Raw genomic sequence first — 21,652 nt, forward strand, 5'->3', positions numbered from 1 at the left:
GCAGGGGAGACCTACCTTGGCACTTGTGCAGGTGAAACCAAAGGGAAGATATGCTTCACCATATTTTCTAGTCTTTGGCTTAGAATGAAGTTGGTTTGGAAACATATTCAGCAATGCTTCATCTCCTGCTTTGCATTTGTGTGGGAGCCCCGTGCTAGCAGTGTCCAAGCGTTGTTTTTATTTTTTGGTTTTTTTCGCTTTTCATACCCCCCAATGGCTCTGCGGGCCCCACACTTTTTCTGTCTTGTCTACTCGCTTTTCCTCTGCTCAGTTATTCTCTTCCTCCTCCATAACCAAGACTCTGCCTTTCTGTGACATGATTTTAGCCAAGCTCGGTTTTTGCCCACCCCGCCAACCCGGGCAACTCTGTTTACCTTTAGAATATAGATTTAAATTAGTGGACAAAAAAGGAGGATTACTATCACAGCCTTTACTGACAAGTGTTATTTCTCTCATTCTCTTCCAAGGACAACAGAAATGTGTGACACAAAAATAGCGACTTCCCTTGTCTGTCTACCTTTCAACAACAAACTATGACCCTCCTCCCTCTCCTCACCAAAACAGCTCACTGGATGTGAAGCAGCAATCTAAAAGAGAGCCAAGCTGTCAGAGTCCTAATCATTGTGGAGAGGCCTTTGGCTCTGTATGCACAGAAGAAGCCAGCCCCAATTAGACAGGTGTACACTGTCTGCCAGTGCATGAAGGAAGAGCGGACAGGGCCTGTCTTCTGTATAAACAATGGCCATGCGCCACTGCTGCTGGATCAATGCGCCTCCAGTACCCAGTGGACTGGACTTAGAGGCAGCAGCAATGGCTGAGATGGACAGATGAGATGTTGACAGAGAAGGAAATGAGCAATCACCCAGGAAATGAGAAGCAGTTACTGTTGATTGCAAACTTGTCAAAGCTGCTCAGTTGATGTTTTCTGAGTAAGATTTTGATAAAAGACAAAGAGAAGGCTATATATTCGTCAACTATAAAAATAACAAAGATAGATCGGACATCCTCTGTAGCTAAAAAGAGTACAATTTTTAACAAATTTGACAAAACTGTTCTTTAACAAATAAAGAGACATAAAGAAATCCCTGAGATCAGACAAAATATGCATCAGCATATAAGTCATTTGCAGAAGTGGGAAGCAACGAAGTATAAATACTATACCATGCTTAAGTAGAATTTTCAGGTATGTGTACTTTACCTGAGTAGCTATTTTTCTGACAACCTTTTCCTTTAAATTTGTACATTTTTAAAACAAGTATATGTACTTTCTGATCCTTACATCTTCAAAACAGGCATATGATTGTATTTAGTATTTCACATCACTGCAGGCCTTGAAACATCAAACTGGTTTAAGTCGAAACAGTAACACATGAAAGGCGAATAATCACCAGGGCATCTCATAAAAAGAGATAAAAGAAGCAAAACCATGCGCCATAGTCAGGGGTTAAAATGGGCTGTTGTTTTTTCTTTTGTTTGGCCCAACACCAAAACAACTGCAGGTACTTGGTACTGGCATACTAGCTAACCCTACAAAAGTGGAAACATAAAGGCAAACATAAAGGGAGTAATGTTTTTTAACACTCTGGTCAATTCAAATGCAACATTTCTATCACCTTGACAGCCATCAGCAAACACAAACTATCTATGTGCAGTTTGTTCCACAGTGTGTCTGCTAGCTAAAAGTACAGCTGCTCTTGGACGAAAAGAATGAGAACTAACTTCACTCAGAGATGGAGAAAGATAAGAAAGACAAGACATGAGAGGAAGAAGAGAGGTAATATTTAAATTTAAACATCCTAAACATCAAGTTTCACTGGGAAAGTTCACTCTGCCAAATAAGATCTGAACCACTGCAGTGCAGTACTCCCAACACCCACCAACTGCTCTAACCAAGAAACTAAATTTTATGATCCACTGAATCAAAGGCAGCAGTTAAACCTAAAAGCACAATAATAACATTCACCTGAGTCGGTTGCTAAAAACACATCATTAAAAACTCTTAAAAGGGCAGATTCAGTACTGTGTAAAGCTTTAAGACCAGACTGAAAACCCTCTAAAATACCATGTTCCTCTAAAAAGGACATTAAATGCTTGTAAACTACCTTTTTAAGAGTTTTTGAGATAAAAGGCAGTTTGGAAATATGCCTGTAAGTTTGCAATAATATCAGGATCAAGAGCAGGTTTCTTGAGTAGTACTGAACATTTACAACAGCTCCAACACCAGAGCACAAATGACTTTTTACAATGGAATGTACAAATGGTGCTATGGTGAGTAAAAACCTCTTTGAAAAATCATGGAGGAAGAGCATCATATAGGGAACCTGAGGGCTTCAGGTGAGAAACCAACTCCTGCAGGCTGAGCAAAGAAACTGTCATAACTGGTAGCAGAGCAAAGGACACGGATAGAAGGGTCAAGAGCAAAATGGGAAATCTGCGCTTTCACACGTGATACTTTATCAATAAAAAAGTCTAGAAATTTTTCACAAATTTCCTGAGAGGACTCGACACCAACAGCGCATGAAGGACCATCTCAATAGTTTTTAATAAAGGCTTACATCAATTTGCCTAAATAATAGCAGCAAAGTGTTTTCTCTTAGCGTCATATCTGAATTTAAGAATTACTGGAATTACTGCAGTTCTGATTAAAAACAACAGAGAACTGTCCAGCAGTGGAAGGGTTAAAACGTGACAGCACCCAACAACTGCAGCAGGACAAGGGCAGCACACCTGAAGGTTGAAGTCCCCAGAAATAAGGACATGATTGTGTTTTGGCATACGGTAATTTCAGCCAACAGATCAGAAAAATTAGTTAAGAAGTCCTTATTGTATTTGGGGGGTCTGTAAACCACAACACAGAGCATTGTGTGAGAGCGACTCAGCTCAAACACACGCAGTTCAAAGCTACTAGGTGATGTTGATAAGGACAGTGGTTTACATTTATACTGCTTCTTTACAACAACCGCTAGGCCTCTGCCCCATATTTGAGCAGAGTTTAAAAAGCAGCAGGCATCCGCTACAAGTTCTGTGAATGCGCTGGACTCACCAGCACTTAATCATGTTTCAGCTATACAGAGGAAATTTAGTCCTTGGGTGATAAATAAAAGTTGTATTACTCTACAATCTAGTGTTCACAAATCCAAAAACAAATCCAATCAGCACATTTGTGGCTGACTGTGAGACCCCACACAGCAGCTGCAGGTTAACCCCACACTGACAAAGATGAGGAGTGAAGATCCTACACGGCTGGAACATCTGATCCAAGCCAACAACAGGCACCAGCCAGGTGTCAATGGGATCCACGGGCACAGATCCATGTTCATTCCAAGGAGCCGGGGAAAGTCACACCAAGTACGCCTTAAGCTTCCCAAGCAGACCACTGCGCTTGCACCAGCTTCTGAAGCGTTTTTGCCATGAGACTGAGGCCAGGGTGAAAGAAAGGTGAGTTGGAATCCCAGATAGGAGTGGAGACAACGCCTTATGTCCAGCATAGTTGCATTAGTAAGTTCACTGGCAAAGAGTGGAAGGGCCATCTTGACCAACTATTGAGCAAAAATTAATTGAATTGAACTGAAGACATAAACAGGTCAGTTTGCTCTACTATGAATAATTTAAAATAAAGAATAGCATGTCAACGGTGCAAAGTAGCTGTCGTGCCATTGGCCAGAGTAAGGTTACATTGAGTGTAACAGAGATGAATTTGAAGTTAAGCTGATGATGCTTAGGTTCATTTATTGAATTCCACCTTCACACTAACATTATACTGTCTAGTATAAAGACAGGAAAAACAGCATAGTTTCAGTGTAGAGGATGAAACTCAGGAAAACATATAAAATATCTGCTTACATCGTGTTAAATTCAGTTGTGCAAATCCACCCCAGAACAGCATTAGCCCAGATCAGCTGATCCTCACTGAGCCACTACAACCGATTCTAGGGTTCCCCCACGTGCTGAATCCCACTTTAACCCCTTCCCTACTAATTTTCCTGTTTAGAGGCAAAGTCCCCTCTATGATATAGGCAACAGGAAAAAGATATTTCTTTTCCTTCGTTTTCCCTGCTCATGTTCTACTTAACTGATTCAAGCTGAGTGTATTTACTAGATTTAAAATTTAAACTAGAGTAAAGTTTGTATTTCCATCTACTAATATTATTTTATTATTATATTAATATAGCACAAGGTCCAGTTAGCTTTACTCAAAAATAGCCTTTAGAAGCAGAGCTACTTTTTACTTTCTTTCTTGCAATACATTTCAGAGCCTGTACTTTTTCACTTTTTTTTAAAACATTTATTTATTGGTTTTAACCAGTTTTACATGGTGCACCGTGAACATTAAAAAATATATAATAATAATAATAATTTAAAATATAATAATAATAATAATAATTTAAAAATAATAATAATATTTTTGTTTTTACATAACACTTTTACTTGAGTAAAGAAATTGAATATGTACTTCAACTTTTACTAGAGTATTTTTAATACTAATATCTGCACTTGTACTTAAATAAAGAATGTATATACTTTTGCCATCTCTGGTCATTTACTGCACAGCGTCAGACCTGTCAGGCTACAGGCCCTCCACCTTTGAGTGAAGCCATTCCTCCTAAGCTGGGCTTATACTCATCTCAAAAGCAATGTTTTAATATTTAGGCTCAGCTGTGACTGTGATTCTGCACAAGACTGTCTCTTCCTTCATGGTGTCCAATATTCATGGACTCCTGCCTGTGCATCCCCAGCTACTTACCTAAAGAACTCACCCATCTTGCTCTGTGGAACTCCAGATCATAGGCAAAACATCTCTAGCCTTCTAGCATGCAGCTTCTCCCATACAGCCAGCCTCTGACAGAAACTCTTCTCCCTGCCCAATCTAAACCACAGTTCTCTGGTACCCTCAGCTCCAGTCACCCCTGCGACTAACCTCCCTTAGAAACACACTCTTCGGATATAAAAGGAATGTTTCAGTCAAATATTCAGTTATTTGCCTCTGCCTGTACTCCTGCCTCTACTAATTCTCCCTCTCCCCTTTTACAGACTCCCTGAAAGCCACATAAAGGTATATATGCCACACCTTAATTCAGTTTTTTTTCATCACTGTTGAAGCTTGTAAATAACCCACTTTCTTGCACAACTCATTGTTTTGCCTGCTCCTTAGGTCTAACCACTTCCACAAGCCATCACAAAACCAAGGATGAGAAGAAGAAAAGGGATTTGGGTAAAGTTTAAATATGGCTACATGTTAATGCCACTCATGCAGGTTTAACTGCTTACCTAATTGGATTTAGACACAAAAACATCTGCTGAGTTTAGACAGGATAGTCGCAAAGAACAAAAGCATCCATGATGAGGGAAAAGTTTAGAAGAATGAAAAAATTGGTTCTCATGGTAAGGTATGATGAAAGCATTGCATGTTGTTTCTCTCTGTGTGTTTTTTGTTTGCTTTTTTTTTTTGAGTTGTGAACCTCTTAGTTGAAACCACAACCATTTGCTGATCACATTCATTTATTTATGACCATAGTGCACCATCTTTTAACGGCTTGGGCAGGATTATGCAACACGTCGAAATTCTTTTATCATCACGTTTTTAAACGTGAACCCGCAGAGTGCAGTGATCCACAGTCACCAGACTTCAATTTGGGAAATGGGAAACTGGCATCAAAAAGGTGCTGCCTGCAAACCGACAATAACTGTTTGATGCTAACATGTCAACAAGGAGCAGAATTTCTGCTCTATGTTCATGCCCATTGTTGAGTGTATAAACTCAGTGACAAGGTGTCACTAAGCAAGTAGAGCGTACAGTTTAAAATAAAGTAAATAATTTGTTCATCATTGGTGAAAACCTTTGGAAGGTCAAACACAGGGGAGAAGCCAAAAGTAGCTTTTACCTAAAATAAATGGTGCAAGATCCAAAATAGATTGCTTGAGGCACAGCAGTAAACCAAATATGACTGACACTGACTATTGATTTGCAAGAAATACCCCAAGGTGATCTTGGATTGATGTTAAGTGACAGCTATCAATTAGGCCATGCTAAGGATTAATGTACCAGTTTGAAATTCAGACTGTTAGGGTGGACTTAATTGTGTCTGTGTGCAAAACTGGATTCAGAGAATTCTTTATTGTCAGATTTAAAGTCAAAAGAGACACTCTCAGCTCAATGTGTGACTCTTCACGTCATAGAATGTTCTGTAAAGGCTAATACACCACATGAAGCAGCATTCAGAGATGTCAGGATGTGGGATGTGATGGTGACATATAAAGCAGATGCAATTCAAAATGCATCATCTGCCATTTGCATCATATTTAATTTAACTCAGAGACTCTGTCATGGGAAATAGCAAACTGGAGAGGACCCAAAGATATTGTAAAGCAGATGAATGCAGCCTTAGGAAACCAGCTTTGATTGACAGAGATGAGGGTAAATACTTCACAAGAGCACTGTTCACTTCACAGGGACTGCTATCCAAAGAGAGAAGAGGAGATGGAGAAAAGGGAAAATGAGAGTGCTCCACCTCTCCACCCCCTCAGCTCCTCTCTGAAGGTGTCAGCAGTTGTATGTAAAGAACCAAAGCCGCTATTTCCTGTGAGAGGGAGCAGCAGTGAATTTTGATAAATCTCATTTCCAAGTGAGTGCTTTAAAGAGGAAAAGGCTGGGAGACAATTAGAAGGAGATTGTAGTCTCAACACCCTGAATAGCTCTTGATGAGTGCAACGGGTGAGTTTGGATAGGTTAATCAGTCGTAATTGTTACGCAGGTGTTGAACAAGTAACCCTTACGTCCTCCACCTTAAATTATATGATCATCACATTCACCAAAGTGTGTCTTTTAATTAAACAGTGTCCTTTCTCGCTGTCTTTTCTTTATTCAAAAGCGTGAAGCAGTGCTGATTGCATCAGATCAGTGACACCAAGAACAAATTGCTTTTCTGCTGTGGCAGGGATGATGAAGGGGGTGGGGAAAGGGTGTGTATGTGTGTGTGTGAGAGGGAGAGAGATACAGATAGAGAAGGAAGAAAGGGTCTCTTATCACTTCTGAAAATAGTTCCTATAAACATTTGAAGGAGTTATATGAATTAAATGAGGACAGGTTCTGAAAGGAAGAAACCGTTTTATTCAGCAAAAGTTTTAGTCAGTCATGTATGAATGTAACGAATGACACTTGTGACCAAAGCTTGGTACTGTCACCTGATAATTCAAAAATAGAAACTTCTATCTTCTAAGAGTAGCGCGGTAGGAGCTAAAATGAGGTTTCACTGAGGTTTCAAAATCAAGGCAAAAGGGTGACATCACAGTGACTGTGGATGGCTCAGGAAGTATAGCTGGTCATCTACTGATTGGACTGTTGCTGGTTTCTCCAGTCTGCATCGTATCCTTGGGCACAATACTAACCCCAAGTCGCTCTCCGGTGAATTCATCAGAATACGAATGTGTGAATGTTAGATAGAAAGCAAGGAGTTTTGAGTGCTCTTGTCTGTCTTTTTTATAAAATCCCTGGAAAAGGTATTAAGAAAAGCTTAACAATGACACAGTGAAAAAATGTAACTTAAAACACTAATCACTAATCACACAGAACCTTACTTTGTGCACTGGTGCGCTGTCATGCTGCAACAGAAAAAGGCCATTCCCAAACTGTCTCCACAAAGTTGGGAGCATGAAATTGTCCATTGCTGAAGCATTAAGAGTGGCACTCAGCGGCTGAGCCCAACTCCTGAAAAACAACCCCACACCATATTCCCTCCTCCACCAAACTTTACACTTGTACAATGCAGTAAGACCAGTAGCATTCTCCTGGCAACCACCAAAACCAGACTCATCAATCGGATTGCCAAACAGAGAAGCATAATTCATCACTCAATAGAACACATCTCTACTGCTGTAGAGGCCACGGCAGTGTGCTTTACACTACTGCATCCGACAGTTAGATATTCTATGTTTTTATGTATTAGTTGTGTAGGTACAATCCTCTTCCGCACGTTGAAGACTTATGTAAGAACCCAAAATATACTAATTCATCTCTGAGAGAAAATATAACATAACTTTTGGGGTGTGGTAACACCCCAAAAGGGTGCTGTTTAAAAATTGGATCACTTCTATTTGCCAAGGGCACTATGCAGCCCCTTCCTTTAGACCCTGAAAGCTGTGATGTCTATGTGTTTGGTGCACTGTGTTGTTGTTGGCCTATAATAAAGCCCCTTTAGCCCAGTCAGCCTTGCAGCAGCCATTAGTGTCAGGCAGCTCTCCCAGCAGAGTGCTGACAATGATGACAGGCAGTGGCAATGCAAGCAGGCCCTGGGGGTGGGACTGAGGGCATCACTTGCTCTGGGTCAGCCAGGGCCAACATATTTATCTGGGTAGTAATCTGAAGGAAAAAGGACAGACTGTCTGACCCCAAAACCTCTGAGACATCATCAAAACAGGTTCTATTTCAGGTCTACAACTACTTGCAGTTATATTTCCATTATTGTGCTTAAACTGCACAGAATGCTACATGAAAAGAGACAGTATAACAGAGCAGCAATCAGCAGTGAGTGTAGTAGCAATGGCAAAACATTAAGTAGAACCAGGACTGATCGCTCAGGTCTAAGCTTCAGGATAAAACTGCCCAAAGCTGAAAATGCAACATTATCAGAGATTTACTTTGTCATGGAGCTACTTCTTCTCTCTGACAGATAGTACATCCGCACTGTTGACATGTGCTGCAGTGTTAATTGTGTAGAGGTTGAGCTGTTTCACATTGTAATTTTCCCTTAGTATCCCATATGGAAAAGATATATATAAATCTTATAAAGTTTTTATCTGTCTTGTATGAAACTTGTATGAAAAGCATACAAGAGTGGAAACACATATAAGATCCCTTGGAAAATTATACAATGAAACTTGTATGTTTTGTATACTTACTAAAAAATATATGAAAGTAATGAGAAAGTGGCCACTTTCATGAGTAAATCATATATGTTTTTACTATTTCTTTTCCATATGGGATAGATCTGTTAACAAGTGCCCCAGTTCTGCAAAGTATTGTCTTCCTCCATGTTCTGTATCATTACCAAATGAAAAACCAAACCAACATCCTTTTAAATTTTAACAAAATATGTTGACTAATTGAGAGGCTGTGGGTACAATGTGTAGCTGCACTTTATGTTTAAATTCAAGATCTCAAACCTATTTTGCAAGTCATGCCATAATTTTTTGCCAAAAAAAAAACACAGGACTTAAGTCAACTTAGGTCATATTAAAAATAACTTGATGATCACTATGACAACCAAGCAAGCTATTACTGGTAAAGGCTATGAGACTCTTGTATATTATAACAAATAAATTGCTTCAGATTAAGTGGTTTACGCCAAATCTGTATTTCAAGGACAAAACAAGGAAAGTGAATGGACATATATTGGTGCGTGCAGAATAAACTAAGGTTGAAAAGGATTGGTCATGGACTCTGATAGTAGTTTCTGGGTTGCACCTTTGTTGCCACTTGTTATAGTTCACATTTTGATTAACTATGTTTTTTTATTCTTTATTGGTTGTTCCTATTTGTACTGAATTACTTAAAATTGGAATAATTATCATTAGGCAAGATTAAAGTTATAGTTATCACTTTATAATGAGCATTGTTCATAAGTAGTAAACTGAGTTAAGCTTGAATTAATAATCATTTACTGTTAACTAACAATGACTAACAATCCCCTGGACAGTCATTGTAAAGTTGTGGTTCAAACAGTTCAAATTCACTTGTTCACACCCGAATCATAAAACGCTGTGTTCACAAAAGAGGATGCTTGGGACAGGGTCAGATGGTGGGAGATGATCAGCTGTGGTGAACCGTCCCAGCTGGACGAAAAGGAAGAAGAACAAGAACAAGAAAATATAAAACGTCGTGTATGCAGATGTCAACAGAATATAACTGTCAGCTTATTTTTGGCTCAGAGTTCGATTGCATTTTGGTTTAGTATATAAAAAAGGAACAATACAGATCGAATAAAATTGGGATTTTGTTGAGTCATTCTGTACATCACAGTGAACATCGTGTCTGCCTTTATGCCTGTTGACACTGTTTTGTAGTTGTAAATGCAGAGTAATTTGAAACACTTGTGCTGTATTAACAATGGAAACACGAGCAACCCAAAGAAGTTAACAGCCTAAAAAATTGATTTCCAGACCATAGAGACATAACTAGAAACAGATAGCTGTCTATGTACCTAAAAAAGACACAAAAATGTATGTTATGCATTGGTCGTACTGATGTTGAAGTATTTTGGATTTGTAATAACATGAATGTAACACACACCACTGGATTTTGTTTTGTAAACAGAACTTGCTGCTAACACAGTCCTGCAAAGAAAATGCCTGCCTTCCAGAAAAATGAAAGGTCAAAGTCAACTACAAGCATGATCCCTGAAGCCAACAGTGAACCAAAGAAGACAGACTTTATAACCTCTGCTATTCTGCTTTCCAAAAAGACACTAGGTTTATTTCATGCAAGGCTTATTTCATACCATTAAAGCTTGCTGAGAGCACACCGTTTTGTGCATCAGTGACAGTGAAGAGGTTTGAATAGTAAGAAGTGGCAGCCAAACAAAGCGTCTGCAGGGTCCTGGCACTTCCGATTATAGGCTAATCAGAAGCCAGGGTCAAGGATAGCAATTACTAACATAAAGTATCACCTCCCTTGGGTGACACTTGTCTATTAGATCAAGAGTAGTGTCTCATAAAACCGATTCATTAATTTAGTGGTGAAGAGGGAAGTAAAATGGACAGTACTATACAAGCACAAAACATGAAATGTTACATGTTTGAATATTATGTATATTACAAAAGCATGCCAATCAATTGGTTAAAAAAATGTTAATACCGAAACACACAAGTGCCACATCTCCTTGAATCTTAAGCTTTACAACTTTTTTAAGACCACTAGCAGCTAGATTGTTACAAATTATGCATTAAACTAAGCATTCTTCAAACCTACTGGGATATCAAACAGCATCTCTACTTTTTTATCTTTTTTGTCACAAGCTACCTCAGGACGCAAGATTGAGCACTACACCAAAAAAGAAAATTTAAGCTTGACCATTACCAAATACTGCATTCTATATATTAAAGGCTAAAAAACAGAATTTTGAAAAAGCTGTTTACAAATTAAAAGCCCCAAAATCCCTACTCATTGTTTCTAATTTAGACACAAAAGCAACCAAGGTCAGGTGAAGTATCTTTGCATGAGACACTTTGTGTTATACTAAATTTTTACACACTCAGAATAAAACTTTGTTTTTATCCAGGTTTTCACTGTTCACTTCCACAGCTTTTGATTACCTGAAAACTAGTCAACATGACTGCCAGCAATGTAATTCAATAAAGAGATTTTTGCTTAGTCAATATCAGATATATGAGCATAATTATGAGCTAGATTATTTTTCAAGAACATTTAAACATAATAATAGTTCCTTTAGGGACTCTTTAGCCCCAGAACAAGTTCCTTGGATGACGAGTTCTGGGGACAAATTAGATGCATATGTCATTCAACCTATTCAATCCAGGTCTGGATCCTGGGTCAGACCAGTCAGTCATGCCAACAACAGGCCATACATTATTTATTCCATGAAACTCCATTGCTTGGGTACACTCCAATAACTTTACACAAATAATTTACTGTGACTTTTGTTATGAGATTCGAACCTATTAAAACTTCAATCCTACTGGCTCGGGTCAGAAAGTTTTTCAAATCCCAAACTAATTCTAACAGCTTCAAACTGTTTAGATAAAGTCTTCTCTAATGGACAAACTTAGGAGAAGGTGGACCTGAATTTTCTCTGCCTACTTCTTTTTGACCTCAGTCAAAAATGTCAGACAATCAAAACATTAAAATCACTGATAACTTAGATCAGTAATCTTGTTGCACATCCTCCACTCCAGTAGCATTCGCAATCATCAGCAACATCTTACAGCCCCAGAACAAAAACTCCTCAGGAATAGCACCTCAGTAGGTCCCATGTTCATGACGTATTGTAGGGGAAAAAACAATAACACAAAATGAAAGAAAACAAAAAACTGTAACATAAGTCTCTTCTCCTTCATGTCAGCCCAAAAGTGTATACAGCACTACAGAAGTTATTAATCTTCTATCTTGAAGTAACTCTACAAAAAATACGAATTTTATGAGTTTTGACATTTGACATTGACAGAGAAAAATATGTATTTGAGCCTTTAATCTGTGTGAAGATATCCACCAACACTTTCTGAAACATATTTATATTTTCAGCAACTTAGTAGCTTACCTTTTTACCCTTAGAACTGTGAATTTTTAGTGTACACTAGCAGTGCAGTACAGTCAAAAACACACTTGGTCTATATTTCATTTTGCTGTGGAAACACAAACATACTAAGACTAATTATGTAGTGTGAAATTAGTACACGGCTCTGCTAATGGAAGTGTGTATGGTGGCAGTAGCAGCAGTCTAACAGGGAACAGTTTAACTTTGTGACATCAAATTCCTAGATGAGACTCAAACCAAATGGCACACTGAGCAGTTCATTCTAGCTATGTCATGATGAATCCTCTACTCTACTTACTTATTTAGTAAGTGACACTTCTAACATATCACAATATAGATCTAAAAACAGGCATCTGACTCCGACCATCCGAAAAATGTGGATTCTGCCGGTGTCGGCTACACCTACACAGACATGTCTAATTAAAAGATGAGTGACAAAGCAGGGGCTTCTCCTCAGATAACTTCTTTACTTTAGAGTTCTTGTCATCTGTCAAAGAGGCATGTATGATATATATGATATGATAACAGTTTTAATGCTTAGACTAGGCAGTGTTGATAAGTCAATTCTTAGGTATCGGGCTAGGGATTCAGAAAATATTAGGCGAAATGTCGCCTAGCCTCTATCCGGGGAGACGTCTAACACCATCCATGCTTTGTTGCCCTCTGTGTTTTGTTGGGAAATATGAAAAATGTAGGAAAGCTGTAAAGCCATTCCTCTGTTATGATAAGAGCACTGAGAAAGATGCGATCTTTCTTTGTTGTTTATTAATGTATACATTTTATTTTTAATGTATTTGTTGTAATTAGTTAGTAATGTTGAGGATGGAAAATTGCATTTTTATCCGCCCGCTTGCCTCTGGACTTATAAATGAATCATATACTAAGTTGTAACGGTTATTAAAGTTTGCTTTCTGCTATGTAAAATGCGCGTGATTGACAACTTTAATAGGCTTTTAAGATTTGTGCTGCTCATGTTTTTATCGGACTGCAATGTAAACAATCAAACCTGAAATTTAGCCACAACCTGTATACGCACTCGTGTCTTCCTCACAATAACCAGTGCGTTTTATTCGTAAGCCGTGTGAGCACATGGAGGAGCTGGAAAACGGTGGAAACGGAAAGCGTCCATTACGAAAATAAGACAAAATCCACCACCCAAGCATCTAATTCTGGAAAGCGAAGTCGAAGGCTGAAAAACCATGTAAGCACTCGGGATAAACACGGGAACAGCTTTTTCGAAATAAATATAATTTGAACAGTTCTTACCTCTGGCGCCCGTGTCTTTGACCACCGCCACCAGAACAAGCAGGACAGGAAAATAATATCTCATCCCATTCATCATGTTTTCCCGTTTAGCGCTTCTTGAGCCTTGGAATCAGCACTTTCCCTCCGACGGACCGAAGCACCGAGAGCTCCGCCGAACAACGACTACACACACTGCGTGCTCCTTTGGGTGACTTCAGCCCGGTTTTGCTGTCTGAACGTACTCATTGAAGCAGACGACGGGCTGTTATTTTCGTTCCACCAACACGACTACAGACTACAGACTGTACTCTGTGCGATGACTGGAGGCTGTAGAGAGCTGCTGTTGCCGTTGCAGCGCTCTGTGTTCTACTTGCTAGGAGACTCCTCTTCAGGGCAGCACTGCCGCCGAGCATTCAGCACTGTGAACAGCTCCTAGCGTCATCCAGTGGAACACAGGAAAAACAGTTGGAGCTCAAAGTTTGGTCTAAAGACAGTGATTTTTTTAAAGGCTAAAAGTGAATTGTGAACGTTTGACGTCAGATCACTGATGATTATGCATACAATTTCTACATTTTTCTATATTTTGATTTTAGTTTTGTTGCAATTAATGAATTTATATGCTATCTGATTCTTTGCATTAAGTCCTGCATTTGGAACCCTAGTGTAGTAAAAAGGTAATATATTACATTCTAAATTGAAATAATGCCAAGAGAAACAATAATGATCAAAAGAAAGAAAATCATTGGAATTTGATAGCTTCTGTGAACATTATTTTTATCTTCTATTGATTCATTTTTTTCTAAACCCCTCAAGAAGCGTCTAAACTTTTGTGTGTTCAAAGAAATTCAAAGTGTGAGTACTGAGGTTAGCTAAATGTATCAGTGCAGACGTGTCACTATAGTCTGGGTGTTGGCTCTATTTTCTAGTTTTTTTAGTTTCTGTTTTTTGTTTTTTCATTTTCTTTTAAAAAAATACACAAGCCTTACATTACTACAATTTTCTTGCACTTATATAAAGTCTATGGACTTCATTTTTGCTGAGATGTCATGGTCTGGCAGTTTCTGCTGGTCGACCTGCCCATGTGCATGTTTTTCTTTGTGTTTTGTTTCTGACTTCCCTCCCCCCCCGTGTGTTTGTGTGTGTTCCACCATGCCAGTTTGTGGGCATCATCAGGCCAGAGGAGTTTCCCGTGCTGAAGCCAGCCACACCTGTCGCCCATCTACTTCACCAGCTGCCGCTGATCACCTTTGTCAGTGGCCACTACTTAACTGGGTGGATGAGTTTCAGTCGACACTGGATTGCTGAGTTATTGAGTTAGTGAAGCCCCGGGTCTGACCAGAAATATTGCTTTCATGCATTTCATGAATAGGCCACTGACCTTCCCGTCTTGTCTTAGCAGGTTTTGGAGAGGAGTGTGTTACAGGAGCGGAGCGAGGAGCATTCCTAGCATACCTTCACAATACATTTAGGCATCCCACGTCTGTCCAGCATCCTCCCCTGCCACCTGATCCAACTCACTGCTGATTGGTGATCAGTTGACAGTTCATCCCTCACCCCCTCAACCTGTTCCCTGAACCAAAGGTGCAGGGAACAAACCCTCTCATCTGCCATGAAAAATGTCAATATACAGGCAGCAAGCCAAAGGGATACCAAGATACCCACCCAAGCCTGATGCCTCTCACCAAAGGCAACTCTAGACTGGGACAGAGTCCAGCCCCTCTCCACGAGACTGGTTCCAAAATACAAGCTGTGTGTTGAGGTGAGCCCGACTATATCTAGCCGGGAGCTCATGATCTCACACACTAGCTCAGGTTTCTTTACCACCAGAGAGGTGATGTTCCATGCCCCAATCACAAGTCTCAGTAGCTGGGGATTGGTCCCCAGGGTCTCTACCCTTGGTCGTCACCCGAACCCTACAGTGCCTCCTGTGGGCGGTGAGCCTATGGGAGGGTGAACCCATGTCTCTTCTTCGGGCTGCACCTGCCCAAGCCCCATGGGTTAAGGCCTGGCCACCAGGCATTCTCCTTCAGACCCCCTCCCCAGGCTTGCCTCCAGGAAGGGCTTCGGTAACCCTATCCCTTGATTTTTGACTCATAAGGGTCACCTGAATCGCTCTTTCTCTGGTCCCTCACCCAGGACCAGGTTGCCATGGGTGACTCTGACATCATAGCCCCTGGGATCGCAGGAATAATTTTAATAGTATAATTTTAAGCTTTATATTATACACTACGTAGATGATCAATTTATACTTTATCATTTCTATGAAATTTAAAACATCTTATGAACATTTATTGTTGTTATATACTTTTAAAAAAGCATAGTAAATGTCTGGAAAAAACTATGCAAATGTAATTGCTTACTTAGGGATCCAAGGGTCCTTCAGGCCCCTCTTCTGTGGAACTACCTCCTAGTTCGGATTTGTGAGACAGTCACCCTCTCTACTTTTAAGATTAGGCTTGAAACCTTCCTTTTTGATAAAGCATATAGTTAAAGCTGTCTCAGATGACCCTGATTCCTCTCGCAATGTTGTAATATGCTGTATTATTTAATTTAGTTTAGTGAATTACTGTCCTTACTTTCTTGGAACAACTGTGACCACATACTTTCCTCTGGCAATAATAAAGTATTGTGATTCTGATGATTGATGATTGTTGGGGTTTTCTTTGTTTTCTCTCTATTATTTTGTAGTCTTTACCTTACAATGTAAAGTTCCTTGAGGAAACTGTTGTCATGATTTAGCACTATATAAATGAATTAAATTGAAATAAATTGAACTGAACTGTATTCTACAGGGTGGGCCATTTATATGGATACACCGTAATAACATGGGAATGGTTGGTGATATTAAAGTCCTGTTTGTGGCACATTAGTACATGTGAGGGGGCAAACTCCTCAAGATGGGTGGTGACCATGGTGGTCATTTAGAAGTCGGCCATCTTGGATACAACTTTTATTTTTTTCAATAGGAAGAGGGCCATGTGACACATCAAACTTATTGGTAATGTCACAAGAACAACAATGGTGTGCTTGGTTTCAACGTAACTTTATTCTACACCCAGAAATGTCCTTGGGCAAGATATTAACCCCAAGTTGCTCTCTGATGCATCCATTGGAGTGTGAATGTTAAATAGAAAGCACTTCTATGAAAAGCATACAAAAAATAAATGGGAGAATGAGGCAACTTGCATAATGTTAGAGTAGAAAAGCGCTATATAAGAACCAGTCTATTTACAAAAACCCCAACTGGTGAATCCTTAACTATGACAGTGGTGTTTCGGGATACAAAGTCCACACGGATATATCTGAAGCTATGATGACAGTTGGTGACTTGCCTTTCTGGCTTTCTCTTTCAGAAGACCCAAGCAGGGATTTTGTTGTATGGGACACCAACACAACTATATTCTTTTTGATCTGACAGACTGGTCCATCTTCAAACAGCAGGACCTGGAGACCTTCAGTCAGTTACAGTAGATTAAGTGCTATGTAAAGAATGTGACGGTGACCAACCCATCTGGATTTTCCTAAGAAAAACTCTATGACGAGTGATAGAAAGGCTCTGACTTACTCAGCCTTTAGGCTGAGAAGTCAGTTCAATTCAATTCAGTTTTATTTATATAACACCAAATCACAACAGTTGCCTCATTGTGCTTTATATTGTAAGGGAAAGACCCTAGAATAATGCAAAGAAATCAAAGAAAACCCCAACAATCATATGAACCCCTAAGCATTTATTAACAGCTCATGGCCCAAGAGCCCACCTCAGCTGGCGAGGCCATCCCTCACATTCATTGCGCTTTGTGGTTTCATTAGACCTTTTAACTCAAGCCTGCATTAAACTCTTTGGTTCATTTTTGTCACAGAGGATTGTACAACAGTGTATTTAATAATTTTTTTTCATACTGGAAACAAACTGCTTTAAAAACGTGTCCTTGTCCTGGGCAATTTGACCCAGTGTTTTGTGTTTTCTTGCATTTTTTGTAATTTTTTATTATTATTCATGTTTAAGTCCACTGTGTCAGTCTGGAGTTATTCTATACAATCTCTTGAACAAAAACTACCCCTTGTGTCTTCCCCTTCCCTGACTATTTAGTGCTCCCAGTATAGGTCGAGTTATTTTCCCAGTTTTGGCTTTGTATCGCTTTTTTCGTTCTCAGCAATAAAGCTGTATTTTAAGTTCACGTTTCGCCTAAGTGAGTTTGTGTTTGTGTCCTGCCTGCACACAGCCAGCTCATGACAAAAGCAGAGAGAGACAGGCTCAAAGCGGTCAAAGAAAGCCAAACAGGAAGTTGAGATTGTCAGATCATAAGAGGGTGGTAAAAAGAGAGTCCTAGCGCTTAATTTTCAAAAAAAAAAAAAAAAAGTGAGCTGGAGCTCAGTGTGTTAGAAAGAACAGGGGGGTTGTGAGGGTTAGAGACAATGACATCAGAGAAAAATTTTGACCTAGCAGTGTAACACAAGGCGGTGTTGGTTCTGCCCAACAGGGCACACGCACACGCACACGCGCACACGCACACGCACACGCACGCACGCACACACACACACACACACACACACACACAAACACTCCTTATTTATAGGTTAGATTTCCAAGCTGTTATAGGGTTTCTCTCATTATGAGGGTGACTGCTCATTCGCAGCTGTCTGCTCTCAGCTCTCCTCCCCTTCTCAGTTGTGTGTTCATCAAATAGGGGAGGCATGATCCCATAATGGCCTCCGACTGCCAGCCTCCCCTTGCTCTGCCCTCTGAACCCACTGCACCACCCTTCCTCTGCAGCTGAGACCACACCCCGTCAGAAGCAGTTTCACATCTATACCGTCACAAACTTTTTCTCAACATTTCAAAAGAAACCTACAACCTGTCCTATTTCCACCTCTGTTAAGCCCTCCTGCACCCCCTTCAAATGGGCCTTGTACTGCCATTTAACCATGGCTCTGACCTGGGTTTTGGTTGCCTGATTTTTAATAGAGCCACAGACGCCAGAACAGTTAGACTAAAAGAACACAATTGAAGTGTTAGCTCTTGAGTAGTGGAGGAAGTCACTTCATAGTTAAAGGTAGCACAGAACTGAACAGCAGTGGAAGGCTTAAGAGCATGGCCATGCAGTGCCATGCAGGAGTGCACAGTTTAGCAGGTTGACAGAGATGAACAAAATCATTTAAGAAAGGTGTATGGTCTGAAACCACTGATTCATCAAGTTCCAAATTGAGAACATATTTTGATCTTTTGAAACCAAATGATACAAAGTGTGGCCATATTACAGAGTGGCTTCTTGGGACAGCAAACATCTGTATTAAAAATGTTTTTTTAAATTTCAATTAAAATTTAAAACAGGTGCTAACTCTCCACCATGACCTGAGGATTGCAGGGAATTAAAATACAATTCCAGGCCTGGCGTTGACCAGGCCTGGTCCAAAACAGCAGTGGTAAGGGGAGCCCGCACCAAAGGCTTCAAGTTCAGAAAATTTGCTCCTTGCCGGCACAAGTGAAATGGGCCAGGGCACGGAGACGGAATCACTTGATCAAAGTTAACAACACATACCAGCCAGGAGTCCACAGCATTCAGAGAGTGCCAAGAAGCAAATAGGTGAGAAGCTGATTCCTTTTGGGCCCGGAAAGTGGGCTAAATAGGCCTTTAGTTTCACTATACACCCGCCTCGCCTACTCCATCGTTTGTAATGCTTCCTCCAACAAGATATCCCTTGCATTGTATAATGTAAACAGAACTGGTTCTAGTATGGAAAGGTGTGGAAATCCATAATTAATCTTAGTACCTGAAGGGGTCTTTCTATTTACATCAACAAATTTGAGTCTATTAGCACATGATTAAAGTGCCGTACCCTAAACACCTACAGCATGCATAGCTGTAATAGAATATTATGGTCAACAGTATCCAACGCTGCACTGAGGTCTAGCAGGACAAGCACAGAGAGGCCATTAGAACATCATTTTGTAACTTTCCCTAAAGCTGTTTCTGTGCTGTGATGAGTTCTGAAAAATGACTGAAAATCTTCATATAGACCATTCTTCTGTACATGATCAGTTAGCTGTTTGAAAACTACTCTTTCAAGAATGTTTGCGATAAAAGTATGGCTGCACAATAGATTGGCCTAAACTTAGTGAAGACAGCTGGGTCAGGTGATGGCTTTTTAATCAGTGGTTTAAATACTCTGTGGTACATAGCCAATTATTGATTGTTTTTATCACATAGGAATGGGGTCTGTTGATGACTTGGAAGAAGTAACTACTGAAGTTAACCCAGAAAGCTCAATTGGAGAAAAACAGTCTAAATACATATCAGTGGCTTTGAAAGTAGCTGTACATAATGTTATGTCTGTGGGATGGTTATGAGTAATTATTTCTCAAATTGTTAAAATTTTATTTATAAAGAAATTCATGAAGTCATTAATAGTGAAATGAGCGTTTGGCTCGACAGAGCTCTGACTTTTTGTCAGCCTGGCTACAGTGCTGAAGCAAAACCTATGGTTCTTCTTGTTTTCTTCAATCAGTGATGAATAAGATGTTTAATCTTTAGGGAGAGATTTTTTATAAAGCAGCAAACATTTTTCCAGACTAAATAATGATCATCTAAATTATTGAGATGCCGTTTTCTCTCCAGCTTACAAGTTTTCTACACATTTGAAAGTTATACCAGGGAATCAAGTACTTCTGTTTTGAGGCTTTCTCTTTCAGAGGAACTATTTTAACCAGAGTCGTACACAGTGAAGAAGTAAAATTGTTATAATCGACCACTGTGAGAGTAGCGTTCAGGTAGCTCCTCTGTACTGGGTTGGTGTAAGGCACTGAAGATGATAACAGTGGATGAATTATATCCTTAAATTTAGTTACATCATTTTCAGAAAGACATCTACTTTGATGAAATGTATTCCCCACTGCTGTGTAATGCAGTATAGCAAATATAAATGTTATTCGGAAATGATCAGACACAGGAGGTTTTTCAGGGAATGCTGTTAAATTCTTTTTCCAGGCTAAATGATGATCTTCTAAATTTGTGAGACTCAGTTTTCTCTCCAGCTTACGAGTTATCGTTCAATTCAATTCATTGTCCTTCTCCCCAACTGGTCACTGTAGATGGCTGCCCCTCTCTGAGCCTGGTTCTGCTGGAGGTTTTCTATTAAAAGGGAGTTTTTCATTCCCATTGTCAACAAAATGCTTGCTCATATGATATGATTGTTGGAGTTTTCTCAATTTTCTTTGGATATGTACTTTACAATATAAAACACTTTGAGGCAGCCATTGTTGTGATTTGGTGCTACATAACTAAACATTAATTGAATTAAATTGAACTGAATTTTAAAATCACAGACATGGATTAAAACTTTGTTTGGGTCTTTGGTTGATTAATAAGTGGATGATTGCTTGCACAGAGTGTTGCCATGCTTGGCCTGTGCTTCAGCGATTCTGACAATTAGTATGACTCAGAAGTGTTGATTCATTTAAACTGACAATCATCCTGTTGTAACCGGGTTTCTATAAGGCTGAGTAAATCAGTTTGTTGATCAATTATTAATTCATGCACTAACAGGTCTCCAATTCAGTGACAGACTCCAGAGCTGTAAACATGCTACATTTATTACAAGTATGAATATCATTAAAGAGGGAATAACTAAACATCTGCCACACTGAGCAGGAAGGTGCGGGAGGGATAGGTGAAGAGACTACCCTGCTATCAAGCAGGTAAAAGCTAAGCAAAGCTAGTGAATCCTAAAGACACAGGCAATAATGTAATTAGCAGGTGGATCAACAGACAGTGTGTTTTGGACAAACCAAGATTACAGGATGAAATAAGACATTATCTCTGAGGTTTTAATAAAACTGGCTACACAGGTAAACTACACAAAAATGCCAGTGTGTATTGTAACAGCAACCACAAACAGAACCAACACCAGTAGTTTAATTAGTAATTTAAACTTTATTTAGTTTTATAGAGGAGCAACTCTTTTTCCAGGCTGTATGAAGATTTTCTAAATTAGTGAAACATTAATTCCTCCCAAGCTTATGGGTTATCTGTTTTATGGTGGGCTTTTGAGTGTTATACCGGGGCGTCAAGTTCTTCTGATTTCAGGCTGTCTTTTTCGGTATCCAGAGCCGAACCCAGTGAGGACGCAACAATATTAACTAG

The 21,652-nt window shown here is 39.6% G+C and overlaps 1 protein-coding gene across 1 annotated transcript in view; it reads right to left on the reverse strand.

Annotated features, from left to right (window-relative positions):
* The window catches only part of LOC102310585 (seizure protein 6), a gene marked incomplete at its 3' end in the record, with an annotated part of 106,270 nt that extends 92,306 nt beyond the window's left edge, over positions 1-13,964 (reverse strand). Inside the window, 1 exon segment of the mRNA XM_005937158.3 lies at positions 13,533-13,964. Coding sequence (XP_005937220.2) covers positions 13,533-13,608 — 76 coding nt within the window.
* Between the last annotated feature and the right edge of the window lie 7,688 nt (positions 13,965-21,652).

This window comes from Haplochromis burtoni, unplaced genomic scaffold (genome assembly GCF_018398535.1).
Source record: "Haplochromis burtoni strain Fernald_Lab_line unplaced genomic scaffold, NCSU_Asbu1 Contig_227, whole genome shotgun sequence".
In the NCBI taxonomy this organism is placed as follows: Eukaryota; Metazoa; Chordata; class Actinopteri; order Cichliformes; family Cichlidae; genus Haplochromis; species Haplochromis burtoni.